The sequence below is a fragment of the Mustela erminea genome, chromosome 17, assembly GCF_009829155.1.
Source record: "Mustela erminea isolate mMusErm1 chromosome 17, mMusErm1.Pri, whole genome shotgun sequence".
Classification (NCBI taxonomy): domain Eukaryota; kingdom Metazoa; phylum Chordata; class Mammalia; order Carnivora; family Mustelidae; genus Mustela; species Mustela erminea.
In genome coordinates, this window is record NC_045630.1 from 28,630,099 (window position 1) to 28,656,948 (window position 26,850).

General features: G+C 38.7%; 2 protein-coding genes across 4 annotated transcripts in view; one reads left to right on the forward strand and one right to left on the reverse strand.

Annotated features, from left to right (window-relative positions):
* Positions 1-26,850, forward strand: part of ANKRD45 (ankyrin repeat domain 45) — a 61,685-nt gene that overhangs the window by 12,945 nt on the left and 21,890 nt on the right. For all 3 annotated transcript variants that reach the window (XM_032318755.1, XM_032318754.1, XM_032318756.1), the window contains exon 3: positions 20,036-20,203. In XM_032318755.1, the coding sequence (XP_032174646.1) occupies positions 20,036-20,203 (168 nt within the window). The remainder of the gene's footprint in view (positions 1-20,035; positions 20,204-26,850) is intronic.
* Positions 24,381-26,514, reverse strand: TEX50 (testis expressed 50). Its single transcript, XM_032318757.1, has 2 exons — positions 26,082-26,514; positions 24,381-24,899 (listed from the first exon to the last, which is right to left on the reverse strand). The coding sequence occupies exons 1-2, from the start codon at positions 26,403-26,405 to the stop codon at positions 24,693-24,695; spliced, it is 531 nt and encodes a 176-aa protein (XP_032174648.1). The 5' UTR covers positions 26,406-26,514; the 3' UTR covers positions 24,381-24,692.

The following is a 26,850-nucleotide window of genomic DNA, read 5'->3' on the forward strand; positions in this document are numbered from 1 at the left end:
TTGGTTTAAAATCTATACAGATGGCTACTCCAGCTTTCTTTTGATGTCCATTGGCGTGATAAATGGTTCTCTGTCCCCTCACTTTCAATTTGGAGGTGTCTTTAGGTCTAACATGAGTCTCTTGTAAGCAGCATATAAGATGGTGTCGGGGTTTTTTTTTAATCCATTCTGATACCCTATATATTTTGATTAGAGCATTTAGTCCATTTACATTCAGAATAATTATTGAACGATACGAAGTTAGTGCTGTTGTGTTATCTGTAATGTCATTGTTCCCTCCTAGATTGTCTGTGTTCCTTTCTGGTCTTTGTTAATTTTGGGCTCTCTCTCCACCGAAGGGATCCCCTTTAATATTTCTTGCAGGGCTAGTTTAATGTTCACAAATTCCTTTAGTTTCTTTTTGTCCTGGAACCTCTTTATCTCTCCTTCTATTCTGAATGACAGCCTTTCTGGATAAAGTATTCTGGACTGCGCATTTTTCCCATTTAGCACATTGAATATATTTTTCCAGTCCTTTCTGGCCTGTCAGGTCTCTGTACACAGGCCTACCTCTGCACACAGGCCAGTCTTAGGTTTCTACCCTTGTAGGTTAAGGACCTCTTGTTCTGAGCTACTTTCAGGATTCTCTCTTTATCTTTGAACTATGCAAGCTTTACTATTATATGTCAAGGTTTTGACCTATTTTTATTGATTTTGAGGGGTGTTCTCTGTGTCTCCTGGCCTTGAATGCCTGTTTCCTTCTCCAGATTAAGGAAGTTCTCAGATATAATTTGATCAGTTAAACTTTCTGTCCCTTGGAGAGAGAGAACATTAAGCAGGCTCCACACTCAGCACAGAACCCACTGCTGTGTTTGATCTCACGACCCCGAGATCACAGCCTAAGCTGAAATCAAAAGTCAGATGCTTAAGCAGCAGAGCCACCCAGGCACCCCCACAGACTTTACTCTTAATTAGCTCTATGACTTGGGTAAGTTACCTAATCTTTTTGTGCTTCTGTCTCTTCATCTGAAAAATGGGAGTAATAATTGTATTTTCCTTACAGGATGTTGTAAGGATTAAATAAGATAGTAAATATAAATATCATATAGTTGGCACATAGCGAAGTGATATACAGTAATTACTTAATAATATTGTTATCTCTTCCCTTTGAAGATTTTTTAGTTTTGTAGTCATGATCTAATTAGCTCTTTTTATTCAGTCACTTTTTTTTGAATTGCAAATATATTACATGGTCATTACAGAAAATAAAAGAAAATAATGACCTACAGGAAATAGAGAATATACATTTTCTTCATGCTTACATGGAATATTTAAAAATATTGATCACAAGTAATTCCATAAAGTCTCAACAAATATCAAAGGATCTACAGCATGCAGTCTTCATTCTCTAACCACAATAAAATAAGATTAGAAAATAGTAACAAAAAGATAACTGAAAATCCCCTGTAATTTCGGAAACAAAAGCATACTTTCAATCATCTGTTGGTTATAGAAGATACACTAGAACTTATGAAATATTTAACTGACAGCATGATCACTTGATGTGAGACCTGTGGAATAAAACTAATTAAAATTCTAACTTAATACATATATTAGAATATAAGAAACACTGAAAATTGAAAACAAGGCATTTAGCTCAAGAAGTTAGAAAAAGAGGAACAACTGAGTAATCCAAAGAAAGTAGAAGAAAAATAGGAAAAAAGTAGAAGTGAAGTAATGACATTGAAAGTAAAGAAACAGGAGCACATGGGTAGCTCAGTGGGTTAAAGCCTCTGCCTTCGGCTCAGGTCATGATCCCAGGGTCCTGGGATTGAGCCCTGCATCGGGCTTTCTGCTCAGCAGGGGCCTGCTTCCTCCTCTCTCTCTGCCTGCCTCTCTGCCTACTTGTGATCTCTGTCTGTCAAATAAATAAAATCTTTAAAAAGAAAAGAAAAGAAAGGAACAATAGAAAGGATCAATAACACCAAATCTGGTTTAGTGAAAAAGACAAAATTGATAAACCTTTGATAATATTTGATAATTTTTGGTATTAAATAATATCAGAGAGGTGGAAAACATAAATAATATTTGCAATTTTAAAGGGTGGAGAATACACACAGGAAAAACTAAGACTTAAAAAATCATTACATCCAGGGTACCTGGGTGGCTCAGTGGGTTAAAGCCTCTGCCTTCGGCTCAGGTCATGATTTCAGGGTCCTGGGATCGAGGCCCGCATCGGGCTCTCTGCTCGGCGGGGAGCCTGCTTCCTCCTCTCTCTCTGCCTGCCTGTGTACCTGTGATCTCTGTCAAGTGAATAAATAAAATCTTAAAAAAAAAAAATCATTGCATCCAGGTGCCTGGGTACCTCTGTTGAGCAACTGCCTTTGGCTCAGATCATGGTCCTGGAGTCCCAGGATTGACTGCTGCATCAGGCTCCCTGCTCAGCAGGGAGTCTGTTCTCCCTCTGACCCTCTCTCCTCTCATTCTCTCTCTCAAATAAAATCTTTTTTTAAAAAAATAATTACATCCATAGATTGATGAATGAATAAAGAAATTGTGGTGTGTGTGTGTGTGTATACATATATATGTATATATGCAATGGAATACTACTCAGCCACCAAAAAGGATGAAGTCTTGCCATTTGCAATGATGTGAATGGAGCTAGAGTGTAAGAGAAATAAGTCAGAGAAAGATAATACTATATGATTTCACTCATATGGAATTTAAGAAACAAAACAGATGAACAAAAGGGAAGGAGGGAGAAAGAGAGAAAGAAACAAACCATAAGAGATTCTTAACCATAGAGAACAAACTGAGGATTGTTGGAGGGAGGTGGGTGATGGGTATTAAGGAGTGCACTTGTGATGAGCATTGGATATCATCTATAAGTGATGAATCACTAAATTCCATTCCTGAAACCAATATTACACTATATGTTAACTGAAATTTAATAAAAATTTGAAGAATAATTAATTAGAAAATATTATAAATAATTTTATGACAATACATTTGAAAAGTTGGATGAAATGGACAATTTTCTTATAAAGTATAAATTACCAAAATTAATTCAGAAAAAATAGAAATCTTGACTATATCAATGGTTATTTTGAAAAAATAAATAAGTAATAAAAATAGGCATCTCTCCCCCACCCCCACCTAACTCTGGGCTCAGATGTTTTAAAAGGTAAGATTTACTGCACTTTTAGGGAAAAGGTAATCTCTAATTTTTACAATGTTCACAGCATATAAAGAGAGTTGTAAAACTTCTTAACTTAAGAGAGAAACAACTTTTATAGCAAAACAAGTTAAGGACAGTGGTAGTAGAAAGGAAAATTATAGGCCAATCTCATTTAATAACAAAGATGCAAACATCTTAAATAAAATATTAACAATTTAAATCTAAGATTGTATTTTATAAAATGTAATATACTAGGTTGGGTTTATCCCATTAAGGAGAGGATGATTTAACTTTAGAAAAAAGATTAGTGGGGCACCTGGGTGGCTTAGTAGGATCCCAGGGTCCTGGGATTGAGTCCCCCATTGGGCTCCCTGCTCAGTGGGGAGCCTGCTTCTCCCTTTCCCACTGTCTGCTGTTCTGCCTACTTGTGCCTACTTGACTCTATCTCTCTGTCAAATAAATAAATAAAATCTTAAAAAAAAAAAGATTAGTATAAGTGACTACATTAAAAAACTGAATGAACAAAAGCACATGATAATTTCAAAAGATGCAGAAAGTCTTTTGAAAAAAATCTTGCATTCAGCCACGATGAATGCTCTTAGGGAAATAGAGATAGAAGAAACCTTCCTTAATTCCTTAATTAAGGCTCTCTATCAAAAACCTGAAGCAAAATACCTTGTACTGAATCTTTATTTTTTATTTATTAATTTTTTAAAAGTAGGGCATGAAGCCCAATGTGGGGCTTGAACTCATGACCCTGAGATTAAGACCTGAGCTGAGATCAAGCGTCAGACACTTAAACCGCAGCCCCTCAGGCACCTCAGAATTGAATCTTGAGAAGCATTCTTTTTTTTTTTTTTAATTTTTTATTTTTTATAAACATATATTTTTATCCCCAGGGGTACAGGTCTGTGAATCGCCAGGTTTACACACTTCACAGCACTCACCAAAGCACATACCCTCCCCAATGTCCATAACCTCACCCCCCTTCTCCAAACCCCCCTCCCCCCAGCAACCCTCAGTTTGTTTTGTGAGATTAAGAGTCACTTATGGTTTGTCGAAACATTCTTTAAAGTCAGAAATGAGGGGTGCCTGGATGGCTCAGTAAGTTAAGTGTCTGCCTTTGGCTCAGATCAGGAGATGGAGCCCTGTGTGAGGTGACCTGCTGCCTGCTTAGTCGGGTGGTTTTCTCCCTCTCCTCCCAGCTTGTGCGCTTTCTCACGATCTCTCTTGCTATCTCTGTCTCTCAAATAAGTAAAATCTCTCAAAAAAATAAAGTCAGAAACAAGGCTATGATATTCACTATCATGACCTTTTTTTTTTTTTTTTTTTTTAAGATTTTATTTCTTTGTCAGAGAGAGAGCGCGCGCACAAGAAGGGGGAGACGCAGGCAGAGGGAGAAGCCGGGTCCCTGCCAAGCAAGGAGCCCTACATGGGACTTGATCCCAGGACCCTGGGATCATGACCTGAGCCGAAGGTAGACACTTAACCAACTGAGCCACCCAGGCATCCCTATCATGACTTTTATTAATGATTAGAGTGGGAGTCCTCGCAAGTGCAGTAAGATAAGAAAAATAAATAGGAGACATAACACAGTACTGTGCTGGAGCTGGCTTTTACGAGCTCTTGCCAGCTGATGGTTGAAATTTTAGAGGTTTTGTAAATTGGTTGACATCACTTTGGTAGGTTTAAGTTGGCCATGTTAAGAGTATATATCATGGAAATTGCTAATGGTACAAATCAGGGATTTTCCCCCAGAGAACTAGTGGTAAACATTCACCGGGAAACTGCTGGATATAAGGATTTGATTGGAAGAAATAAAACTCTCATTATTCATAGGGATACAGATTTAAATCCAAAGGAATCACTATTAGTACTAATAGAATTTAATTTAGCAAGAAATGGACATTAAGATCAATACCCCAGATCAGTAGCTTTCTGTGTACTATCAACAATCAGGAAATGTAATAAAGAAGCATTCATTCTGAGAAATTTCTTGGAATTATCCAAATGTGAACTTTTTAAAAAAAATATTGTATTTATTTATTTGACAGACAGATCACAAGTAGGCAGAGAGGCAGGCAGAGAGAGAGGGGGAAGCAGGCTCCCTGCTGAGCAGAGAGCCCTATGTGGGGCTCTATCCCAGGGCCCTGGGATCATGACCTGAGCCGAAGGCAGAGGCTTTAACTCACTGAGCCCCCCAGAAGCCCCCCAAATGTGAACTTGATAGTGTAATATCAAAAGTAAAATGTATTGTAGTAGACAGTTGCTTATTTTTTCTTACATCCTCAATAATGTCATGAACTCATCTCTTCACCTTGAGATCTACCTTCTGATGAATTTTTAAAATTCTCTATGTCTTCTGATTTTTTAAATTTAAATAAACATTGAGGCAAGAAAAATAAGAATTAAACAAATTACAAAATTATATACAGTAGGGTGGTGACATGTAAGCAAAATATGTTTTAAAGACCCAAATGTGTAAATACCACTATCACATAGAATGAATATATATATTTATAAATAATATATATAAATAACTAAAATAACAACTGAAGTAGAAAAGAAAAAAGGAAATGTAATAAAAATACAAATCTTATTCACAGCAAAACCATACAGAAATTAGGACTAAATCTGACAAAAGAATTGCAAGACATTTGTGGCAAAATGTTTAAAACATTACTGAGTTACATCAAAGAAGACCCAAATTGTGTGTGTTTTACACAGTGAGATTGAATATCATAAAGATGGCAACTTACTTCCAAATTAATTTATCAATCTAGTTAATATCACATTAGGTTTTTTTAAAAAATAGGAACTAAGAAGCTGACCCTTAATTTCAGTGGGGAAATTATGAAATATTTAATGTGTGGAGAACGGTGGTTATTAATTTGGAAAAAAATTAGATACCTACATTATACCATGCACATAAATCAGTTACAGGTTTTTGCAAGATGTGAATGTGAAAAGAAAAAGCTTCGAACTTTGTGAAAGAGAGGAGAACTGTTATATTCTTGAGATATTACTCAATATCTTAAAAGAAGACATAAGAACAAAACCACCAAAAGTAGAGATCTATATTTTATATATATAAATTTAAAATTCTATACAAAAGATAGTATAAACAAAGTGCCAAGATAACACACAGTCTACAAGAAGATATTTGTAATATTTTTTTCAACCCACAAAGGATATCTACTTAAGATCATCTACTAATTAATAAGAATAATTGAACCCAATAGAAAAATAGGAAAAGGATAGGAATAAGCAATTAATTCATGGAAGAGAAATGTTCATGGCCAATAAGTACTTAAAATGTCAACTTCACTATTAAAAAATGCAAATTTAAACAATGAGCTATCACTATCCACTTGTTAGATTTATAAACACTTTAATATTTGGGGACACTTGGGTGGCTCGGTTGGTTAAGCTGCTGCCTTTGGCTCAGGTCATGATCCCAGGGTACTGGGATTGAGTCCCACATTGGGCTCTCTGCTCAGCGGGGAGCCTGCTTCTCTCTCCGCCTCTGCCTGCCACTCTGCCTGCTTGTGCTCTCTCTGTCTCTCTGACAAAAAAATAAATTAAATCTTTAAGATAAAAGCATTTAATATTTCCATATGTTGTAAGAAAGTGGCCTAGTTTTCATTCTTTTGCATATTGCTGTCCAGTTTTCCCAGCACCATTTGTTGAAAAGAGTGTCTTTTCCACTTGAACATTTATTCATTCCTGCAAATTAATTGCCCATATACTGTTGGGTTCATTTTGGGTTTTCTGTTCTGTTTTATTCATCTATGTGTTGATTTTTGTGCCGGTACCATACTGGATATTTTTGTTTGTTTTTTAGATTTTATTTATTTTATTTGACCAACAGAGATCACAAGTAGGTGAGAGGCAGGCAGAGAGAGAGGAAGGGAAGCAGGCTCCCTGCTAAGCAGAGAGCCTGATGCGGGGCTTGATTCCAGGACCCTGAGATCATGACCCAAGTGGAAGGCGGAGGCTTAGCCCACTGAGCCACCCAGGCGCCCCACACTGTTTTGATCACTACAGCTTTGTAATATAACCTGAACTCCAGAATTGTGATGCCTCCAGCTTTGCTTTTCTTTTTCAAGGTTGCTTTGGCTAATTGGGGTCTTTTGTGGTTCCATACAAATTTTAGAATTATTGGTTCTAGCTCTGTGAAAAATGCTTTTGGTGTTTTGGTAGGGATTGCTTTAAATGTGTAGATGGTTTTGGGTGGTATAGACATTTTAACAATATTGGTTTTTCCAACCCATGAGCATGCAGTGTCTTTCCACTTCTTTGTGTCATCTTTAATTTCTTTCATCAGTGTTTTATAGTTTTCTGAGTACTGGTCTTTTACCTCTTTTGTTAGGTTTATTATAGGTATCTTACAGTTTTGGTACAATTACAATGGAATTGGTTCCTTGATTTCTTTTTCTGGTCTTTCATTATTGCTGTATAGAAATGCAACAGATTTTTGTATGTTGTTTTGTATCCTGTGACTTTACAGAATTTGTGTATCAGTTCTAGCAATTTTTTGGTGGAGTCCTTTGGGTTTTCTAGATAGAGTACAAAGTATCATGTCATCTATATAGAATATCATTCAGCTGCAAACAGTGAAGGTTTGCCTTCTTTTGTGCCAATTTGGATGCCTTTCATTTCTTTTTGTTGAGTAACAGTAGACATCCCTGTTTTGTTCCTAACTATAGAGAAAAAGCTCTCCATTTTCCCATTGTGAAGGATATTCGTTAGGGTTTTTCCTTTTTTTTTTTTTTTCCCCTATTAACATATAATGTATTATTTGCTTCAGGGGTACAGGTCTGTGAATCATCAGTGTTACACATTTCACAGCACTCACCATAGCACATACCCTCCCCAATGTCCATAACCCAGCCACCCTATTCCTCCCTGCCCACTCCCTAGCAACCCTAGCAATCCTGAGATTGAGACTCTTATGGTTTGTCTCCCTCTGTGGGTTTTTCTTATATGGTTCTTAATATATTGAGGTATGTTCCCTCTAACTCTACTTGGTTGAGAGTTTTTATCACGAATGGATGTTGTACTTTGTCAAATGCTTTTTCTGCCTCTATTGAAAGGGTCATATAGTTCTTATCCTTTCTTTCATTAGTATAGTGTATCGCATTGATTGATTTGTGAATATTGAGCCACTCTTGCAGCCCAGGCATAAATCCCACTTGATTCTGGTGAGTAATTCTTTTAATGAACTGTCAGATTTGGTTTGCTAGTATTTTGTCGAGGATTTTTACATCTGTGTTCATCAGAGTTATTAGCTTGTAGTTTTCTTTTTTGGTGGAATCTTATCTGGATTGGGTATCAGGGTAATGCTGGCCTTGTAGAATGAATTTGGAAGTTTTCCTTACATTTCTGTTATTTGGAATAGTTTGAGAATAGTATTAACTCTTTAAATGGTAAAATTCACCTGTGAAGCCATCTGGTCCTCAGGTTTTGTTTGTTGGGAGATTTTTATTACTGATTCAGTTTCTTTGCTGGTTATCAGTCTGTTCAACTTTTCTATTTCTTCTTGTTTCATTTTTGGTAGTTTATATGTTTCTAGGAATTTGTCGATTTCTTCCAGGTTATCCAATTTGTTGGATACAGTTTTTCATGATCTCATAATTACTTGTATTTCTGTGGTGTTGGTTTTATTTCTCTTCTTCATTTGTGATTTTATTTATTTTAGTCCTTTTCTTTTTGGTAAATTTGGCTAGAGGTTTATCAAGTTTATTAATTTTTTCAAAGAATCAGATCCTGGTTTCATTGATTTGTTCTATTGAGTTTTTTTTAGTTTCTATATCATTTACCTGCTCTAATCTTTATTATTTCCTTCCTTCTGCTGGCTTTGGGGTTCGTTTGTTGTTCTTTTTTCTAGTTCCCTAAGGTGTAAGGTTGGATTGTTTGAGATTTTTCTTGCTTCTTGGGATAGGTTGGGATGGCTATATACTTCCCTCCTGTGACCACTTTTGTTGTATCCCAAAGGTCTGGAACAGTTATATATTCAATTTCATTTGTTCCCATGTATTTTTTAAATTTCTTCTTTGATTTCCTAGTTGACACATTCCATGTTTAGTAGTAGCATGTTGTTTGCCTCTGGTCAAGCCCGGCATCAGACTTCCTGCTCATTGGGGAGTCTGCTTCTCCCTGTGCCCATCACCCTGCTCTTGTGCTCTCTCTCAAATAAGTAAAATCTTTTAAAAAAATTAGCATACTTGAGATTAGTTTATAACCACTTCCAACTAATATTGAATGAGAAAAACTGTAACAGCTAAAAAAAAAGTTGTACAGAGGAGTCAAGATGGCGGAGAAGTAGCAGGCTGAGACTGCTTCAGCTAGCCGGAGATCAGCTAGATAGCTTATCTAAAGATTGCAAACACCTGAAAATCCATCGGCAGATCGAAGAGAAGAAGAACAGCAATTCTGGAAACAGAAAAACAACCACTTTCTGAAAGGTAGGACCGGCGAAGTGAATCCAAAGCGACGGGAAGATAGACCCCGGGGGGAGGGGCCGGCTCCCGGCAAGCGGCGGAGCAACGGCGCACAAAATCAGGACTTTTAAAAGTCTGTTCCGCTGAGGGACATCGCTCCAGAGGCTAAACCAGGGCGAAGCCCACGCGGGTTCAGCGTGGCCTCAGGTCCCGCAGGGTCACAGAAGGATCAGGGGTGTCTGAGTGTCGCAGACCTTGCGGGTATTGGAACGGGAAAGCCGGCTACAGAGACAGAGCCGACAGTAAGCTCACAGCTCGGTGTTACCTTGAACTGGTCGCAGGCTCGGGAGAGCTCGGAGCGCGGCCGGAGGTCAGGCAGACGGGAGTAACTGGGCGCTGTTCTCTGAGGGCGCACTGAGGAGTGCGGCCCTGGGCTCTCGGCTCCTCCGGGCCGGAGACCAGGAGGCCGCCATTTGTATTCCCATCCTCCGGAACTCTACACTCTACGGAAAGCGCTCAGGGAACAAAAGCTCCTGAAAGCAAACCCAAGCGGATTACTCGGCCCCGGGTAAGGGCGGTGTAATTCCGCCTGGGGCAAAGACACTTGAGAATCACTACACCAGGCCCCTCCCCCAGAAGATCAACAAGAAATCCAGCCAAGACCAAGTTCACCTACCAAGGAGTGCGGTTTCAATACCAAGGAGAGCAGCAGAATTCCAGAGGAGGAGAAAGCCAAGCACGGAACTCATGGCTTTTTCCCTGTGATTTTTTTTTAGTCTTGCAGTTAATTCAATTTTTTTCTTTTTCATTTTTTTGTTTTTTTCTTTACTCGCCTTCGGGTAAATTTTTTTTTTTAACTGTTACCTTTTTCTTTTTTAACGATTTTTTACTAGTTTATCTAATATATATATTTTTTCATTTTTACATTTTTCTCAGGTGTTTTCCTTTTTTTTTTTTAAATTCTTTTCTTTTCTTTTTTCTTTTTTTTTTCTTTCTTTTATCTTTTTTTTTCTTTCTTCCTTTTTGAACCTCTTTTTATCCCCTTTCTCCCCCCTCACGATTTTGGATCTCTTCTAATTTGGTTAAAGCATTTTTTCCTGGGGTTGTTGCCACCCTTTTAGTATTTTACTTGCCCCTTCATATACTCTTATCTGGACAAAATGACAAGACGGAAAAATTCAACACAAAAAAAAGAACAAGAGGCAGTACCGAAGGCTAGGGACCTAATCAATACAGACATTGGTAATATGTCAGATCTAGAGTTCAGAATGACAATTCTCAAGGTTCTAGCCGGGCTTGAAAAAGGCATGGAAGATATTAGAGAAACCCTCTCGAGAGATATAAAAGCCCTTTCTGGAGAAATAAAAGAACTAAAATCTAACCAAGTTGAAATCAAAAAAGCTATTAATGAAGTGCAATCAAAAATGGAGGCTCTCACTGCTAGGATAAATGAGGCAGAAGAAAGAATTAGTGATATAGAAGACCAAATGACAGAGAATAAAGAAGCTGAGCAAAAGAGGGACAAACAGCTACTGGACCACGAGGGGAGAATTCGAGAGATAAGTGACACCATAAGACGAAACAATATTAGAATAATTGGGATTCCAGAAGAAGAAGAAAGAGAGAGGGGAGCAGAAGGTATACTGGAGAGAATTATTGGGGAGAATTTCCCCAATATGGCAAAGGGAACGAGCATCAAAATTCAGGAGGTTCAGAGAACGCCCCTCAAAATCAATAGGAATAGGCCCACACCCCGTCACCTAATAGTAAAATTTACAAGTCTCAGTGACAAAGAGAAAATCCTGAAAGCAGCCCGGGAAAAGAAGTCTGTAACATACAATGGTAAAAATATTAGATTGGCAGCTGACTTATCCACAGAGACCTGGCAGGCCAGAAAGAGCTGGCATGATATTTTCAGAGCACTAAACGAGAAAAACATGCAGCCAAGAATACTATATCCAGCTAGGCTATCATTGAAAATAGAAGGAGAGATTAAAAGCTTCCAGGACAAACAAAAACTGAAAGAATTTGCAAATACCAAACCAGCTCTACAGGAAATATTGAAAGGGGTCCTCTAAGCAAAGAGAGAGCCTACAAGTGGTAGATCAGAAAGTAACAGAGACCATATACAGTAACAGTCAACTTACAGGCAATACAATGGCACTAAATTCATATCTCTCAATAGTTACCCTGAATGTTAATGGGCTAAATGCCCCTGTCAAAAGACACAGACTATCAGAATGGATAAAAAAACAAAACCCATCTATATGTTGCCTCCAAGAAACTCATTTTAAGCCCGAAGACACCTCCAGATTTAAAGTGAGGGGGTGGAAAAGAATTTACCATGCTAATGGACATCAGAAGAAAGCAGGAGTGGCAATCCTTATATCAGATCAATTAGATTTTAAGCCAAAGACTATAATAAGAGATGAGGAAGGACACTATATCATACTCAAAGGGTCTGTCCAACAAGAAGATTTAACAATTTTAAATATCTATGCCCCCAACGTGGGAGCAGCCAACTATATAAACCAATTAATAACAAAATCAAAGAAACACATCAACAATAATACAATAATAGTAGGGGACTTTAACACTCCCCTCACTGAAATGGACAGATCATCCAAGCAAAAGATCAGCAAGGAAATAAAGGCCTTAAACGACACACTGGACCAGATGGACATCACAGATATATTCAGAATATTTCATCCCAAAGCAACAGAATACACATTCTTCTCTAGTGCACATGGAACATTCTCCAGAATAGATCACATCCTCGGTCCTAAATCAGGACTCAACTGGTATCAAAAGATTGGGATCATTCCCTGCATATTTTCAGACCACAATGCTCTAAAGCTAGAACTCAACCACAAAAGGAAGTTTGGAAAGAACCCAAATACATGGAGACTAAACAGCATCCTTCTAAAGAATGAATGGGTCAACCAGGAAATTAAAGAAGAATTGAAAAAAATCATGGAAACAAATGATAATGAAAATACAACGGTTCAAAATCTGTGGGACACAACAAAGGCAGTCCTGAGAGGAAAATATATAGCGGTACAAGCCTTTCTCAAGAAACAAGAAAGGTCTCAGGTACACAACCTAACCCTACACTTAAAGGAGCTGGAGAAAGAACAAGAAAGAAACCCTAAGCCCAGCAGGAGAAGAGAAATCATAAAGATCAGAGCAGAAATCAATGAAATAGAAACCAAAAAAACAATAGAACAAATCAACGAAACTAGGAGCTGGTTCTTTGAAAGAATTAATAAAATTGATAAACCCCTGGCCCGACTCATCAAAAAGAAAAGAGAAAGGACCCAAATAAATAAAATCATGAATGAAAGAGGAGAGATCACAACTAACACCAAAGAAATACAAACTATTATAAGAACATACTATGAGCAACTCTACGCCAATAAATTTGACAATCTGGAAGAAATGGATGCATTCCTAGAAACATATAAACTACCACAACTGAACCAGGAAGAAATAGAAAGCCTGAACAGACCCATAACCAGTAAGGAGATTGAAACAGTCATTAAAAATCTCCAAACAAACAAAAGCCCAGGGCCAGACGGCTTCCCGGGGGAATTCTACCAAACATTTAAAGAAGAACTAATTCCTATTCTCCTGAAACTGTTCCAAAAAATAGAAATGGAAGGAAAACTTCCAAACTCATTTTATGAGGCCAGCATCACCTTGATCCTAAAACCAGACAAGGATCCCACCAAAAAAGAGAGCTATAGACCGATATCCTTGATGAACACAGATGCGAAAATACTCAACAAAATACTAGCCAATAGGATTCAACAGTACATTAAAAAGATTATTCACCACGACCAAGTGGGATTTATTCCAGGGCTGCAAGGTTGGTTCAACATCCGCAAATCAGTCAATGTGATACAACACATCAATAAAAGAAAGAACAAGAACCATATGATACTCTCAATAGATGCTGAAAAAGCATTTGATAAAGTACAGCATCCCTTCCTGATCAAAACTCTTCAAAGTGTAGGGATAGAGGGCACATACCTCAATATCATCAAAGCCATCTATGAAAAACCCACCGCAAATATCATTCTCAATGGAGAAAACCTGAAAGCTTTTCCGCTAAGGTCAGGAACACGGCAGGGATGTCCATTATCACCACTGCTATTCAACATAGTACTAGAGGTCCTAGCCTCAGCAATCAGACAACAAAAGGAAATTAAAGGCATCCAAATCGGCAAAGAAGAAGTCAAATTATCACTCTTCGCAGATGATATGATACTATATGTGGAAAACCCAAAAGACTCCACTCCAAAACTGCTAGAACTTATACAGGAATTCAGTAAAGTGTCAGGATATAAAATCAATGCACAGAAATCAGTTGCATTTCTCTACACCAACAGCAAGACAGAAGAAAGAGAAATTAAGGAGTCAATCCCGTTTACAATTGCACCCAAAACCATAAGATACCTAGGAATAAACCTAACCAAAGAGACACAGAATCTATACTCAGAAAACTATAAAGTACTCATGAAAGAAATTGAGGAAGACACAAAGAAATGGAAAAATGTTCCATGCTCCTGGATTGGAAGAATAAATATTGTGAAAATGTCTATGCTACCTAAAGCAATCTACACATTTAATGCAATTCCTATCAAAGTACCATCCATCTTTTTCAAAGAAATGGAACAAATAATGCTAAAATTTATATGGAACCAGAAAAGACCTCGAATAGCCAAAGGGATATTGAAAAAGAAAGCCAACGTTGGTGGCATCACAATTCCGGACTTCAAGCTCTATTACAAAGCTGTCGTCATCAAGACAGCATGGTACTGGCACAAAAACAGACACATAGATCAATGGAACAGAATAGAGAGCCCAGAAATAGACCCTCAACACTATGGTCAACTAATCTTCGACAAAGCAGGAAAGAATGTCCAATGGCAAAAAGACAGCCTCTTCAATAAATGGTGCTGGGAAAATTGGACAGCCACATGCAGAAAAATGAAATTGGACCATTTCCTTACACCACACACAAAAATAGACTCAAAATGGATGAAGGACCTCAATGTGCGAAAGGAATCCATCAAAATCCTTGAGGAGAACACGGGCAGCAACCTCTTTGACCTCAACCGCAGCAACATCTTCCTAGGAACAACGCAAAAGGCAAGGGAAGCAAGGGCAAAAATGAACTATTGGGATTTCATCAAGATCAAAAGCTTTTGCACAGCAAAGGAAACAGTTAACAAAATCAAAAGACAACTGACAGAATGGGAGAAGATATTTGCAAATGACATATCAGATAAAGGACTAGTGTCCAGAATCTATAAAGAACTTAGCAAACTCAACACCCAAAGAACAAATAATCCAATCAAGAAATGGGCAGAGGACATGAACAGACATTTCTGCAAAGAAGACATCCAGATGGCCAACAGACACATGAAAAAGTGCTCCATATCACTCGGCATCAGGGAAATACAAATCAAAACCACAATGAGATATCACCTCACACCAGTCAGAATGGCTAAAATAAACAAGTCAGGAAATGACAGATGCTGGCGAGGATGCGGAGAAAGGGGAACCCTCCTACACTGTTGGTGGGAATGCAAGCTGGTGCAGCCACTCTGGAAAACAGCATGGAGGTTCCTCAAAATGTTGAAAATAGAACTGCCCTATGACCCAGCAATTGCACTATTGGGTATTTACCCTAAGGATACAAACGTAGTGATCCGAAGGGGCACATGCACTCGAATGTTTATAGCAGCAATGTCCACAATAGCCAAACTATGGAAAGAACCTAGATGTCCATCAACAGATGAATGGATCAAGAAGATGTGGTATATATACACAATGGAATACTATGCAGCCATCAAAAGAAATGAAATCTTGCCATTTGCGACAACATGGATGGAACTAGAGCGTATCATGCTTAGCGAAATAAGTCAAGCAGAGAAAGACAACTATCATATGATCTCCCTGATATGAGGAAGTGGTGATGCAACATGGGGGCTTAAGTGGGTAGGAGAAGAATCAATGAAACAAGATGGGATTGGGAGGGAGACAAACCATAAGTGACTTTTAATCTCACAAAACAAACTGAGGGTTGCTGGGGGGAGGGGGTTTGGGAGAAGGGGGTGGGATTATGGACATTGGGGAGGGTATGTGCTTTGGTGAGTGCTGTGAAGTGTGTAAACCTGGTGATTCACGGACCTGTACCCCTGGGGATAGAGTATTATGCCTCCATCAGAAAGGATGAATACCCAACTTTTGTAGCAACATGGACGGGACTGGAAGAGATTATGCTGAGTGAAATAAGTCAAGCAGAGAGAGTCAACTATCATATGGTTTCACTTATTTGTGGAGCATAACAAATAGCATGGAGGACATGGGGACTTAGAGTGGAGAAGGGAGTTGGGGGAAATTGGAAGGGGAAGTGAACCATGAGAGACTATGGACTCTGAAAAACAATCTGAGGGTTTTGAAGGGACGGAGGGTGGGAGGTTGGGGTACCAGGTGGTGGGTATTATAGAGGGCACGGATTGCATGGAGCACGGGGTGTGGTGCAAAAATAATGAATACTGTTATGCTGGAAATAAAAATAAATAAATAAATAAATAAATAAATAAATAAATAAAAAGTTGTACAAAAATGTCTTGGTGATACCATTGATACACTTAGAAAAATTAATGTTTCATTTGAAATTTTCATGATTAATTAATTATATTTCTTTATTTTTGTAGTGTTTTTTTTTTTTACTCTTAATTTTTGTGTGTGTGGTTGTTTTTTTTTAAAGATTTTATTTATTTATTTGTAAGAGAGCACAAGCAGGGGGAGCGGCAGGCAGAGGGAGAAGTAGGCTCCCCCTGAGCAAAGAGCATGATGTGGAACTGGATCCCAGGATCCTGGGATCATGTCCTGAGCCAAAGGCAGATGGTTCACCGACTGAGCCACCCAGGCGTCCCAATTTTTGTCAGTTTTATCTGACAATTTTTATGGCTAATAGAATGAAAATCTATTCTTAACATTTCTATTTCATACTTAGGCTTTTTTGGATATCTTTTGTTTGTACATTTTCATAAATGTATTAACATTAAAGTTTATTAAATAGTTTCACAAATTTAAAAAATGAATTCTCAGGGCACCAGGGTGGCTCAGTGGGTTAAGACTCTGCCTTCAGCTCAGGTCATGATCTCAGGGTCCTGGGATTGAGCCTTGCATCGGGTTCTCTGCTCAGTGGGAAGCCTGCTTCCCCTTCTCTCTCTGCCTGCCTCTCTGCCTACTTGTGATCTCAAATAAATAAATAAAATCTTTAAAAAAAAATTAAAAAATTAATTCTGAACTCCATTTTATAAAATACCAGTATTAATACTAAGTAAACATTATATTTGTACTGGAATTACTTTATTCTATTACTGTGATTACTATTTCAGGTCAGAAAAAACCAGCATATGCAAAGTTGTAGAGGGTGAAACATGATTTGGGGAATTCAAAGAGTCTGGTACTGGGGTGGGAGGTAGGTTGTGAGAAGTATTCTAGATAGGTGAGTATTTTGCTCCATGGCCTATTTGTTTTTGACTCATCATCCCTGGTCTTGGACTTTGACCTCACCATATACCTTCATTAACTTACAGCAACCTTGAGAAAAGTACTTATCTTCTCTGTGGTTTTGTTTTCTTACAAAGGAGAACACACTAGTGCCTACTTCATAGGATGGTAATGAGTTCATAGCTGCGAAGTGCATAGAACGGTGCCCACATAGAGGAAAAGATTCCTTTCCTGTCTGATCTTTTGCCTTACTATGAACTACCTGCTTAGCTGACTCACTCTGTATTCAGTAACCAGTAGTCCTCCACAAAGAGATTATTTTTTCTCTCAGAATCGACCCCAAGCCTTCCCAATTCCATTTATGGTACCATTCTTCTTATTGGGATTTCTGTCATGTGGCCCTCTGTATACATCACCTGAGGTCCAACACTCATTGCCAACATTATGGGAGAACTTTAGGAAAATCCCTTTCTCTTCTGGTTACTTTTGAAATCATCTTATTTAAATGTTTTTCTTCTTCTGGGAAGGCAGTGGGGTTAATATACTACAAGATCTGTGTGTTTCTCTCTAGAAAACAGACCATCCCCAACAAGGGGGAAAAAATGTAACGGTGTTTTTAAAACATCCAAATTTTTTGTTAAAAGCCTCTGTTTAGAAATCTTGTTTTCTTGTTTTTAAGCTATGTGTGTTAAATAGGAAAAAAAAAATTAGGTGTTACCAGTGGTGTGGAACTTCAGCCTTGAGAAAAGCAACGTAAGGAGCCAGAACTCATTTGGAGTGGCTCATGCTGGCAGCATCTTGTTTGTAGACAGTGTCTCCCACCTCCAGCTTTCAGGGCTCTAGACTTTTTTGGCTCATTGAAGACTTGCATCTTCAGGCAGAAGGCAAGAGCAATGAGGGTGGTATCAGGGTATTTCTCTCTCTCTCTTTCTCTCTCTCTCTCTCTTTTTTTTTTTTTTTTGTAGAGGATAAGGCACAGTGAAATTCTTGGGCCAGTCTCTATCTCTCCATTTTTGAAATTTCTCATTTGCTATGATATTAAGAAAAAAAAAAAAGTTGGGCCAAAGAAGAGAGGTGATTCCAATTTTGGCTGATCTTGGAGTAGTTCACTTGATGTTCCTTTTGATTCCCTTATTAACCTTTCAGGTTATGATATCCTCAAGACAAAGGTAGTTTACAACCTCATGTAAAACAGACCTGGGATTGTGGGATTATGGCAAGTAGGGAGCCAAGAAGAGGCTTCTGGAAGGAAGTGGAGTGCCGCTTCCAGTCAGCAACGAGAGAAGAATTAGGCACAATCAAGTCAGCTGCAAAAGACTGGGAGCAGGGGACAACCGTCGAAAAGGACTGCTGCCACGAGCAACTCCACAGTCTCACTTTTATTGGATAGAAAACAATAGCCATCAGAAGGATCGATGAAGGTCAAACGTTAGACACGTCTTGCAGGCAAGCAAGAAGGAGGATAAAGTTTATAGTTAACCAAGCACATTCAAAGGACTCCTCTAACTAACAGCGAGCACTTCTGGGAAGAGAAAGGAGCGACAACGAAAAAGGGAAGCAGGCGGTTTTCGTTCCACCCTGAGCTGACCGGGCGTTCCCGGGTGCTCGGCTTCCCTGCAGCAGGCGGCTTTCCGCCCTGGGTGGGCCAGGCGTTCCCGGCTGCCCGGCTTCAGCTTCGGTGAAGGGGTGGCCTTCCGCCCTGAGCGAGCCGGGCATCCCCAGCTGTCCAGCTTCACGGTCCTACATCGTCCTTCTCCCCAAAGACCTGTTGCCAGTATATGTATTTCTTAAGGCCATATCTAAATGTGCTTGGTAACTAGTAAAATCCTCCAGGGGTTACAGTTTAAGTAACAAATTGTTCCGGGGGGCAGCAGCAGTGGAGGAATCACGATTCTCTTTTTTCCTGCTCTACTCAGTGGCAAGCATTTAGGTACTGTTTCCTACTCCTTACAAATGCTTTATTTGGCAACAGACCTGGGTTTGAATTTTGCTTTGGCTACTTACTACCAGTGTGGCCTTGGGCAAGGGTAACCTCTCTGAACTTCACTTTCCGTTGTGTCTTTTAATGGGGTTAACAGTACAGACCTCAGAGGTTCTTGAAGGGGTTGAATCACGTATTAGTACATAAAGTGCCTGGTACATAATAGAGTCAACACATCTGTTCATTCTTTTGCTCAGTTCTTCTTGTGTTAGAAGTACATGCCTCTTTGGCCAGTTAAATGAGTCATAAATATCTCCTGTGGGTAAGTTAAAACAAAGAAGTTTTGACTTGATTGTTTTAAACCAGTGTGAAAAAATTTTAATTATGCCTCCTTTTTATCACCCTCCTAGTAGTTACCACTGCAAATCTAAAAAACAACTTTCTAATCTGGTGGGTCATGATTTCAGTTTTCATTCAAATGATTAATATTCAAACCAAAGGCATACACAGTGATCATAATTTATAAGATTGCATTAACAATAATGCCAATATAATTAGAGTTTGCTGAAAGCCCCTTAGACTAGAGTTGTGGGTCTAATTGTGTTCCAAAATAGATTACTTCTGGGGAGGTTGCTGTCTTCCTTTTTAAAAGGCGTTAAAGAGCTCAGACTTAAGGCTACTTGTGTTGGTATCTTGCATCCATCACTCACTGGCTGCATTCCTCCGGCAAGCTTCTGGACCTCAATTTCCTTCTTAACTTCTCTGGGCCTCAGTTTCCTTATCTGTGAAGTGGGGATTATAATAGTTCTGACCTCAGGGTTTTTATGAACTGAATGAGTTTACTGTGTATAAAGTATGTAGAATAGTGCCTCGCTCACAGTAATTGTTCAAGAGTTGATCTTCATTATGATCTTCTGTTCAGTAAAACAAGCCTGATACAATGTAGCCTGTTCGACCTGACCATCTTCATTCTCTTGTTAGGTTACACACTCTTACACTGTGCTGCAGCCTGGGGTCGTCTGGAAACTTTGAAAGCACTAGTGGAGTTGGACGTTGATATAGAAGCGCTGAATTTCCGGGAAGAAAGAGCTCGAGATGTTGCTGCTCGGTATTCCCAGACGGAGTGTGTGGAATTCCTGGACTGGGCAGGTAAGGAAGACCCAAGGTAGTGTACCTAAGTAGCACGAGTTCTCACGCCTTGTTAAGTCACAGATAGAAACTACCCCAGGTGAGTTGTCACATAAACGAAACTTTATTTGCAGTAAATATCGAAGAGAACAACTTTCAAAGCTATGATTCCCCAAGCAAGGGTACATAGGCTCCTTTTATTAAGGGTTAGGGTATTTAGAAAGGGGATCCTCATCATTGTTTGTACATGTGAGTAGCAGGTCCCCCATGCGCCTTAAGGCAACATGCCTATACATGCATTGTATGTTATGTAAACGAGGCTTGTGTCCTCTTCAGGTGGAGATTTTAGTATTAGAGTGAGATAAAGATAGTTGTTGGTTATTCTAGGGGTCACTCCATGGCCCTTCTGTGCAGGCAGGAGACATGGGTTATGCTCAAACTGGTCTGGGTAGTCTGGGCTGGTTGGAGGCCTCAGGGCAGTTGCTGTGCATAAGGGCTAGTTTCATTTCCATTTGCCTGAGTTAAGAGAGAAGCGGGAAAGAAGTGCTTAAGGAAAAATAGGGACAGAGGTTAGTGAGCACAACCAGGTGTGTAGTAAAGGCCAGCTCTTGGTATCTAGCTGGTGACAGTAGCAAAAGGACTGAATGATGGATTTTTTCCCCTATGAGTTATAGGTTATACCATCAACAAATCAAGAGATAATTAGCATTTTCAGCTTTTAAAAAAAATTTAATTCCAGTATTGTTAATATGTCGTATTAGGTTCAGGTGCACAATATAGTGATTCAGCACTTCCATACAACACCCTGTGTTGATCGCAAGTGCATGCCTTCATCCCCATCACCTGTTTCCCCCATCTCCCCCCTCACCACCCCTCTGGCAACCATCAGTTTGTTCTCTATAGTTAAGAGTCTGTTTTTTGGTTTGTCTCTCTTTCTCTCTCTCTTTTTTTTTCCTTTGTTCATTTGTTAAATTCCACATAGGAGTGAAGTCATATGGTATTTGTCTTTCGCTGACTTATTTCACTTAGAATAATATTTCCTAGCTCCATATGTGTCATTGCAAATGGCAAGATTTCATTCTTTTTTAATGGCTGAATAATACTCCATTGTATATATACCACGTCTTTTTTTTTTTTTTTTTTTTTAAGATATAGGTCTTTTTTTTTTTTTAAGTTAACATACAATGTGTTATTTGTTTCAGGGGTACAGGTCTGTGAATCATCTGGCTTACACAATTCACAGCACTCACCATAGCACATACCCTCCCCAGTGTCCGTCACCCAGTGACCCCATCCCTCCCACCCCCCTCCACTCCAGCAACCCTCAGTTTGTTTCCTGAGATTAAGAGTCTCACATGGTTTGTCTCCCTCTCTGGTTTCATCTTGTTTCATTATCCCCCTCCCTTCCCCTATGATCCTCTGTCTTGTTTTTCAAGCATTTTCAGCTTTTATCAAGTTTTATTTGTACATGTAATCACGGCTGCTGATGGTGTGTGAAATCTGCTTTTTTTTCTATTTTGCTATTGACCTCAAACATTGTACTCAATAGAAACTGTACATATTGGAAGTTAGTTGATTGACTAATTTCTAACAGTTTCATCAATAATTTCTTATAAGGCTATATGTATGCAATATGTTCAGGGCCATTTTCTGAGAGACTTAGGCAGAGTGGACCATTCCTTTTCTTTTTTTTTTTTTTTAAAGATTTTATTTATTTATTTGACAGAGAGAGATCACAAGCAGGCAGAGAGGCAGGCAGAGAGAGAGAGAAGGAAGCAGGCTCCCGGCTGAGCAGAGAGCCCATGCGGGGCTCGATCCCAGGACCCTGGGATCATGACCTGAGCCGAAGGCAGCGGCTTAACCCACTGAGCCACCCAGGCGCCCCCCTTTTCTTTTTTTAATGGTGTATTTGAACCATATATTGCCTTCCCAGGTAGATACAGTTATATAATAATTTAAAATGACTTTCCAGGGAAAATTATAGTGCTGGAAGTCAGAATAGCAGTTATCTTTCTGGCAGGAAGGGAATTTCTAGGATGTAGTGTTCTTTTTCTTGATCTGGTGCATGGTGTGTTCATTTGTGAAAGTTTGTTGAGCTATAGATTTATAATTTTTGCACTTTTCTGCATGTATGTTAATGCTGTAATCAAAGGTCAAAAAGCTATGTGTTATTTTGAGTTTTAGTGATTTTTTTTTTTGGTTAATTCATTTCCACAGCCATGTAGAACATACCTTAGAGATTCCAGGGAGATAATACCTGTGTAATTATGAATGTATACACACATTGGTTAAAAAACTAGTATTTGTGAAGTTCCTGGCATTCATTTCGCATGGTTCTCTTGCATTTGTGCTTTCAGCAAGCATTTATTAAATGCCCACTATGAGAATAGCATTGTTGCAGGTACATCTGGTTGTTCCTGCCCTCTGGACATTTGTTAGGTGGGGGATGATAAGTTATAGACATAAAAACATCAGAAAGCCTACCAAGAAGGATTAAAATCAGCAGAAGATGTGGTCCATGCTCTGGGGTGGTCAGAGAAGGTGAAGTTGGAGCATGTTGGACTGGAGCTGGGCCTTGGAGAATGGGTGGGATTTTAATACATGAGAAGGGGACAGGGTATGAACACACCCTGAGGGCTGGGAATGAGTGCGCATATCGGGGGACAGGGATGAGATTGTCTTACTAGAATATTAGCAAGTCATAAGTTGCAAAGGAGGGCTACAGCACTAGTGGAATCATAAAAGCAAAAGTACATAGGTATTTCGCTGGAGTTCGAATACTGGTGTCTCCATTTTTTTTTTAAAAGATTTTATTTATTTATTTGACAGAGAGAAATTACAAGTATACTGAGAGGCAGGCAGAGAGAGAGAGAGAAGGAAGCAGGCTCCCTGCTGTGCAGAGAGCCCGATGCGGGACTCGATCCCAGGACCCTGAGATCATGACCTGAGCCGAAGGCAGCGGCTTAACCCACTGAGCCACCCAGGCGCCCCTGGTGTCTCCATTTTTAAACCTGTGACACCTTGGACAAGGTACTTAAATTCTTCATGGGGTTGTTGTGAGGAATGAAATGAGACAATACAAAGCACTTCCCGCAAGGCCTGATCTATGATTAGCACTTGAAAAATGCTATTGCTGTTATCACAGCCAGATAAGTGCCTGAAATGCCAGGCTAACGTGTTTTCATTTCATTTCTATTGGGAGTGCTGTCAGGACAAGTCTTTACTTTCCCAATCGCTAGCCATTTTAACTCCCCCTTTGCTGGCCTCCAGGCATCCTGTTAAAGACTGTCTACTCCAGTACCTACCCTAAAAAGGGTCTCCTCCATACTGTTGAAAATTCCACTATCATAGATCAATTGCTTTGGATTTTTGAGTTTTGGAGACTTTTCATTAAAAGAAATTTGTATCAGTGTTTTCTTAGAGGGAATTGGTTGACAGGTCAGAACTCTGAAAGGATAGAAGAGACATTTTTGGAGATGCAAGAGTAGGGTTGTGCTAAGGGAGAATGGAAGGTAAGGAGGAAAGTCTGGAAAGTGGACTCATACACTTTTAATAATCCACAATAACCTAGAGCAGGCACTATTCTGTTACTTGTAAAGACTGTAGAGTTATATATTACTGTTTCGAGAATTGTTTTTTAAAAGTTTTAAAAGTTTTTTTTGGGGAGGTATGTTACAGAGCTGGCATGTTTTTCTGGCTTTTTTCAACATGTTTTAAATCAAATCTTCTATCCTGGTCTCAGATAGGTCTCCCAATTTTTTTGGAAAATATGGTAACCATACTTATAAAAATTGAGGTGGCTGATCAACAAAAGCCCAGAATACTTTCTAAAAACTGAGGTATATTATCAACCAAAGCCTGAAATTTTAAAAATGTTGGTACTTAATCATTTGTCATAATGAAAATGGAAAAATTTATACTTTAAAAAATTATCCTATTTCTTAATATTTCCATACTATTTCAGCAATCTGAGATGGGAACCTAAAAGTCTCTGTGTGGCCAAAAAAATCTACTCAAGAAAGTGAGAAAAAAATCACTAACTCACTAATTAATTAATTAAAAGTAGCTTTCCATACCCAGGGTGGAGCCCAATGTGGGGCTTGAACTCATGACCCTGAGAGATCAAGACCTGAGCTGAGATTAAGAGTCATGGACGCTTAACCAATTGAATCACGCAGGCACCCCACAAATATTTGTTTCATCAGATTTATTGAAATACTTAAGATTCTATTCTACATATTGGTTAATGATTAATAATCTAATATACTAAAAGGAAAAAACACAAATATGAAGAAGTAATTGTATATAATCTTTTTCTAGTAAGTATGGATGCCTTTTTAGCAAAAGTAATTTTTCAACCCATACTTCTTTGGAAAGATTCAGTAAAGTATGTGACAAAAAATATTACAAAGGCTCTCAAAGAACCATTTTTATCCTTGCATGAGTTGTTTCAACAGATTTCTTATGTAACCTCCATGTTGGACTGGGCTACATTGGCATACAGATGGGTCTAGTATCCTCTGGCTCCTTCTTCACTCCTCTTCTTCAGTTTTCGGTACTTGACTTTCTTAGCTGGAGTATGCTGGGACATCTGATTCAGGTACTTGGTCATCATTGATGTTGTGGCCACCAGCCGGCAGAGTATTTGATCAATGTCATAGATAGACGGATTTTCCAGGTCCTTAACAAATGTATCTGAGGAGGCTCGTTTTTTCAGCTAAAAGAAGACATGATATTACCGATTTTTTTTCCTACTGTAATTCAAATTACATTTGCTTTCTGGATATGTACACTTAAACTCTAAACACTGATTTTTCTATGATTTATATGATTTATCTATGATTTATATTTATATCTATCATTTATCATATGATTACATATGATTTATCTATACAAAAGAAAGGTTACTATAAAAGAAAGGTGTAAGCGCAGAAGAAATGCTCTTTTGTATATCATCTAAAATTACAGTGATCATTATCATGATCAGCGAGCATTTAATATGTGCTTTTTATGGTTAGAGCATTCTGCTGAAAGAAATTACTTGAATATTAGTAGAATATTTTCCTTTACTAACATATTATCAATATGCATCAACATATAATGCAGTCAAATCCTAGTAATGTCATAAATATCTAATTGTTGTGAAAGTCAATGAGCTTTTTTTAAAAAAAGATTTTATTTGACATAGTGAAAAAGAGCTCACAAATAGGCAGGGAGGCAGGTGGGGGTGGGGGAAGTAGGCTCCCTGCTGAGCAGAGAACCCGAAGCGGGGCTCCATCCCAGGACCCTGAAATCACGACCTGAGCCAAAGGCAGAGGCCCAACCCATTGAGTCACCCAGGTGCCCCAGTCAATGAGCTTTTAAGATTGCCTCAAAATACAGTTCCATTGGCAAAGTGGGAAATTAGGTTAAGAGTACCATTTCCCAGAATATTATCCTTACCTTAGAAATGAGTTTGCAGTCTATTTAAAAAAGAAAAAATAATACATGACAACTTTGACATACTTAGCTTTCTTAGGTAGGTCTGCAAGGGACTTTACAGATCCCTTGTCCAGACACTTCATTTATGGGTGAGACAGCAAAGACCGAGTGGGCCCAAACAGATAACTTCATCTCTTAACCATTCTACTCATTGTAGCTCATTATCTTCCTGATATATTTTGTAACTTGAAAGAGAGAGGATGAGCTAGATTATTTCTAAGACTTTCTAATTCAATACACATTATTGAACCCCAAGTATGTGCAAGACAATGTACTACATGTTTGGGGGTGAGTGGTGGGAGCAAGGAGATGTTACAAAGAGGAATAAGACATAGTACGTTCCCTCAAAGAAGCTGATAATCTTATGTTTTAAAGTCTATGGTATTTAGAACTATTACTATTTGCATCACTAATTTACCTTTTTTTGGTGTTTTTTCCATTTCATCCACAGGTAATGTACAGATAAAACAGACAGTATTAAAAAGAGAGCTTGTACTAAAATATAAATGAGATGTAAAGAACCCTGAAATAGATCCATATTAGCAAAATTGCAGCATAGTTTGTCCAGAGGGTAAGGTAGACAGTGAGACGGAGAAGGCTTAACTTTCAGATAATGCATTTCTTCTGGAAAAATCTCCCATCCAACCTTTGTCCAGATAGTTCCATCACAAATGCAGCAGCTCTCCCTAAGGAAACAGATAAACAACAGAGAAAAAGTTAGGGATAGTCCTTGAATGGACATCTTTCTTAATTGGGAAAAAAAAAATCTATAGCCAAAAATTGGTCACAGAGCAGAATCACTCTGGGATCAGTTAATATGGTGCTCCACTGGACGCATCGTCAGCATAATATACACCGATGACCATTATAACATCATCAGCCATAGTGATTCAGTATAGATTTAGTGATGTCATAAAGGACCACATGAGAATGAAAAGGTGTCATCCAGCCAATTACTGGGTTTCTTTCTTTTTTTCTTTCTTTTTAAGATTGTATTTTTAAGTAATCTCTACACCCAGCATGGGACTTGAACTCACAACCTCCACCAACTGAACCAGCCCGGCTTCCCTACTGCATTTCTTAGGACTTTTGGACTTTTTGCCCTTTCCTGAAAAATGAAAACTTTCCTAATTTTTGTTTGCTAATAACTTCTGTAATCACATTAACAGAGTTTCATGGAAATAATT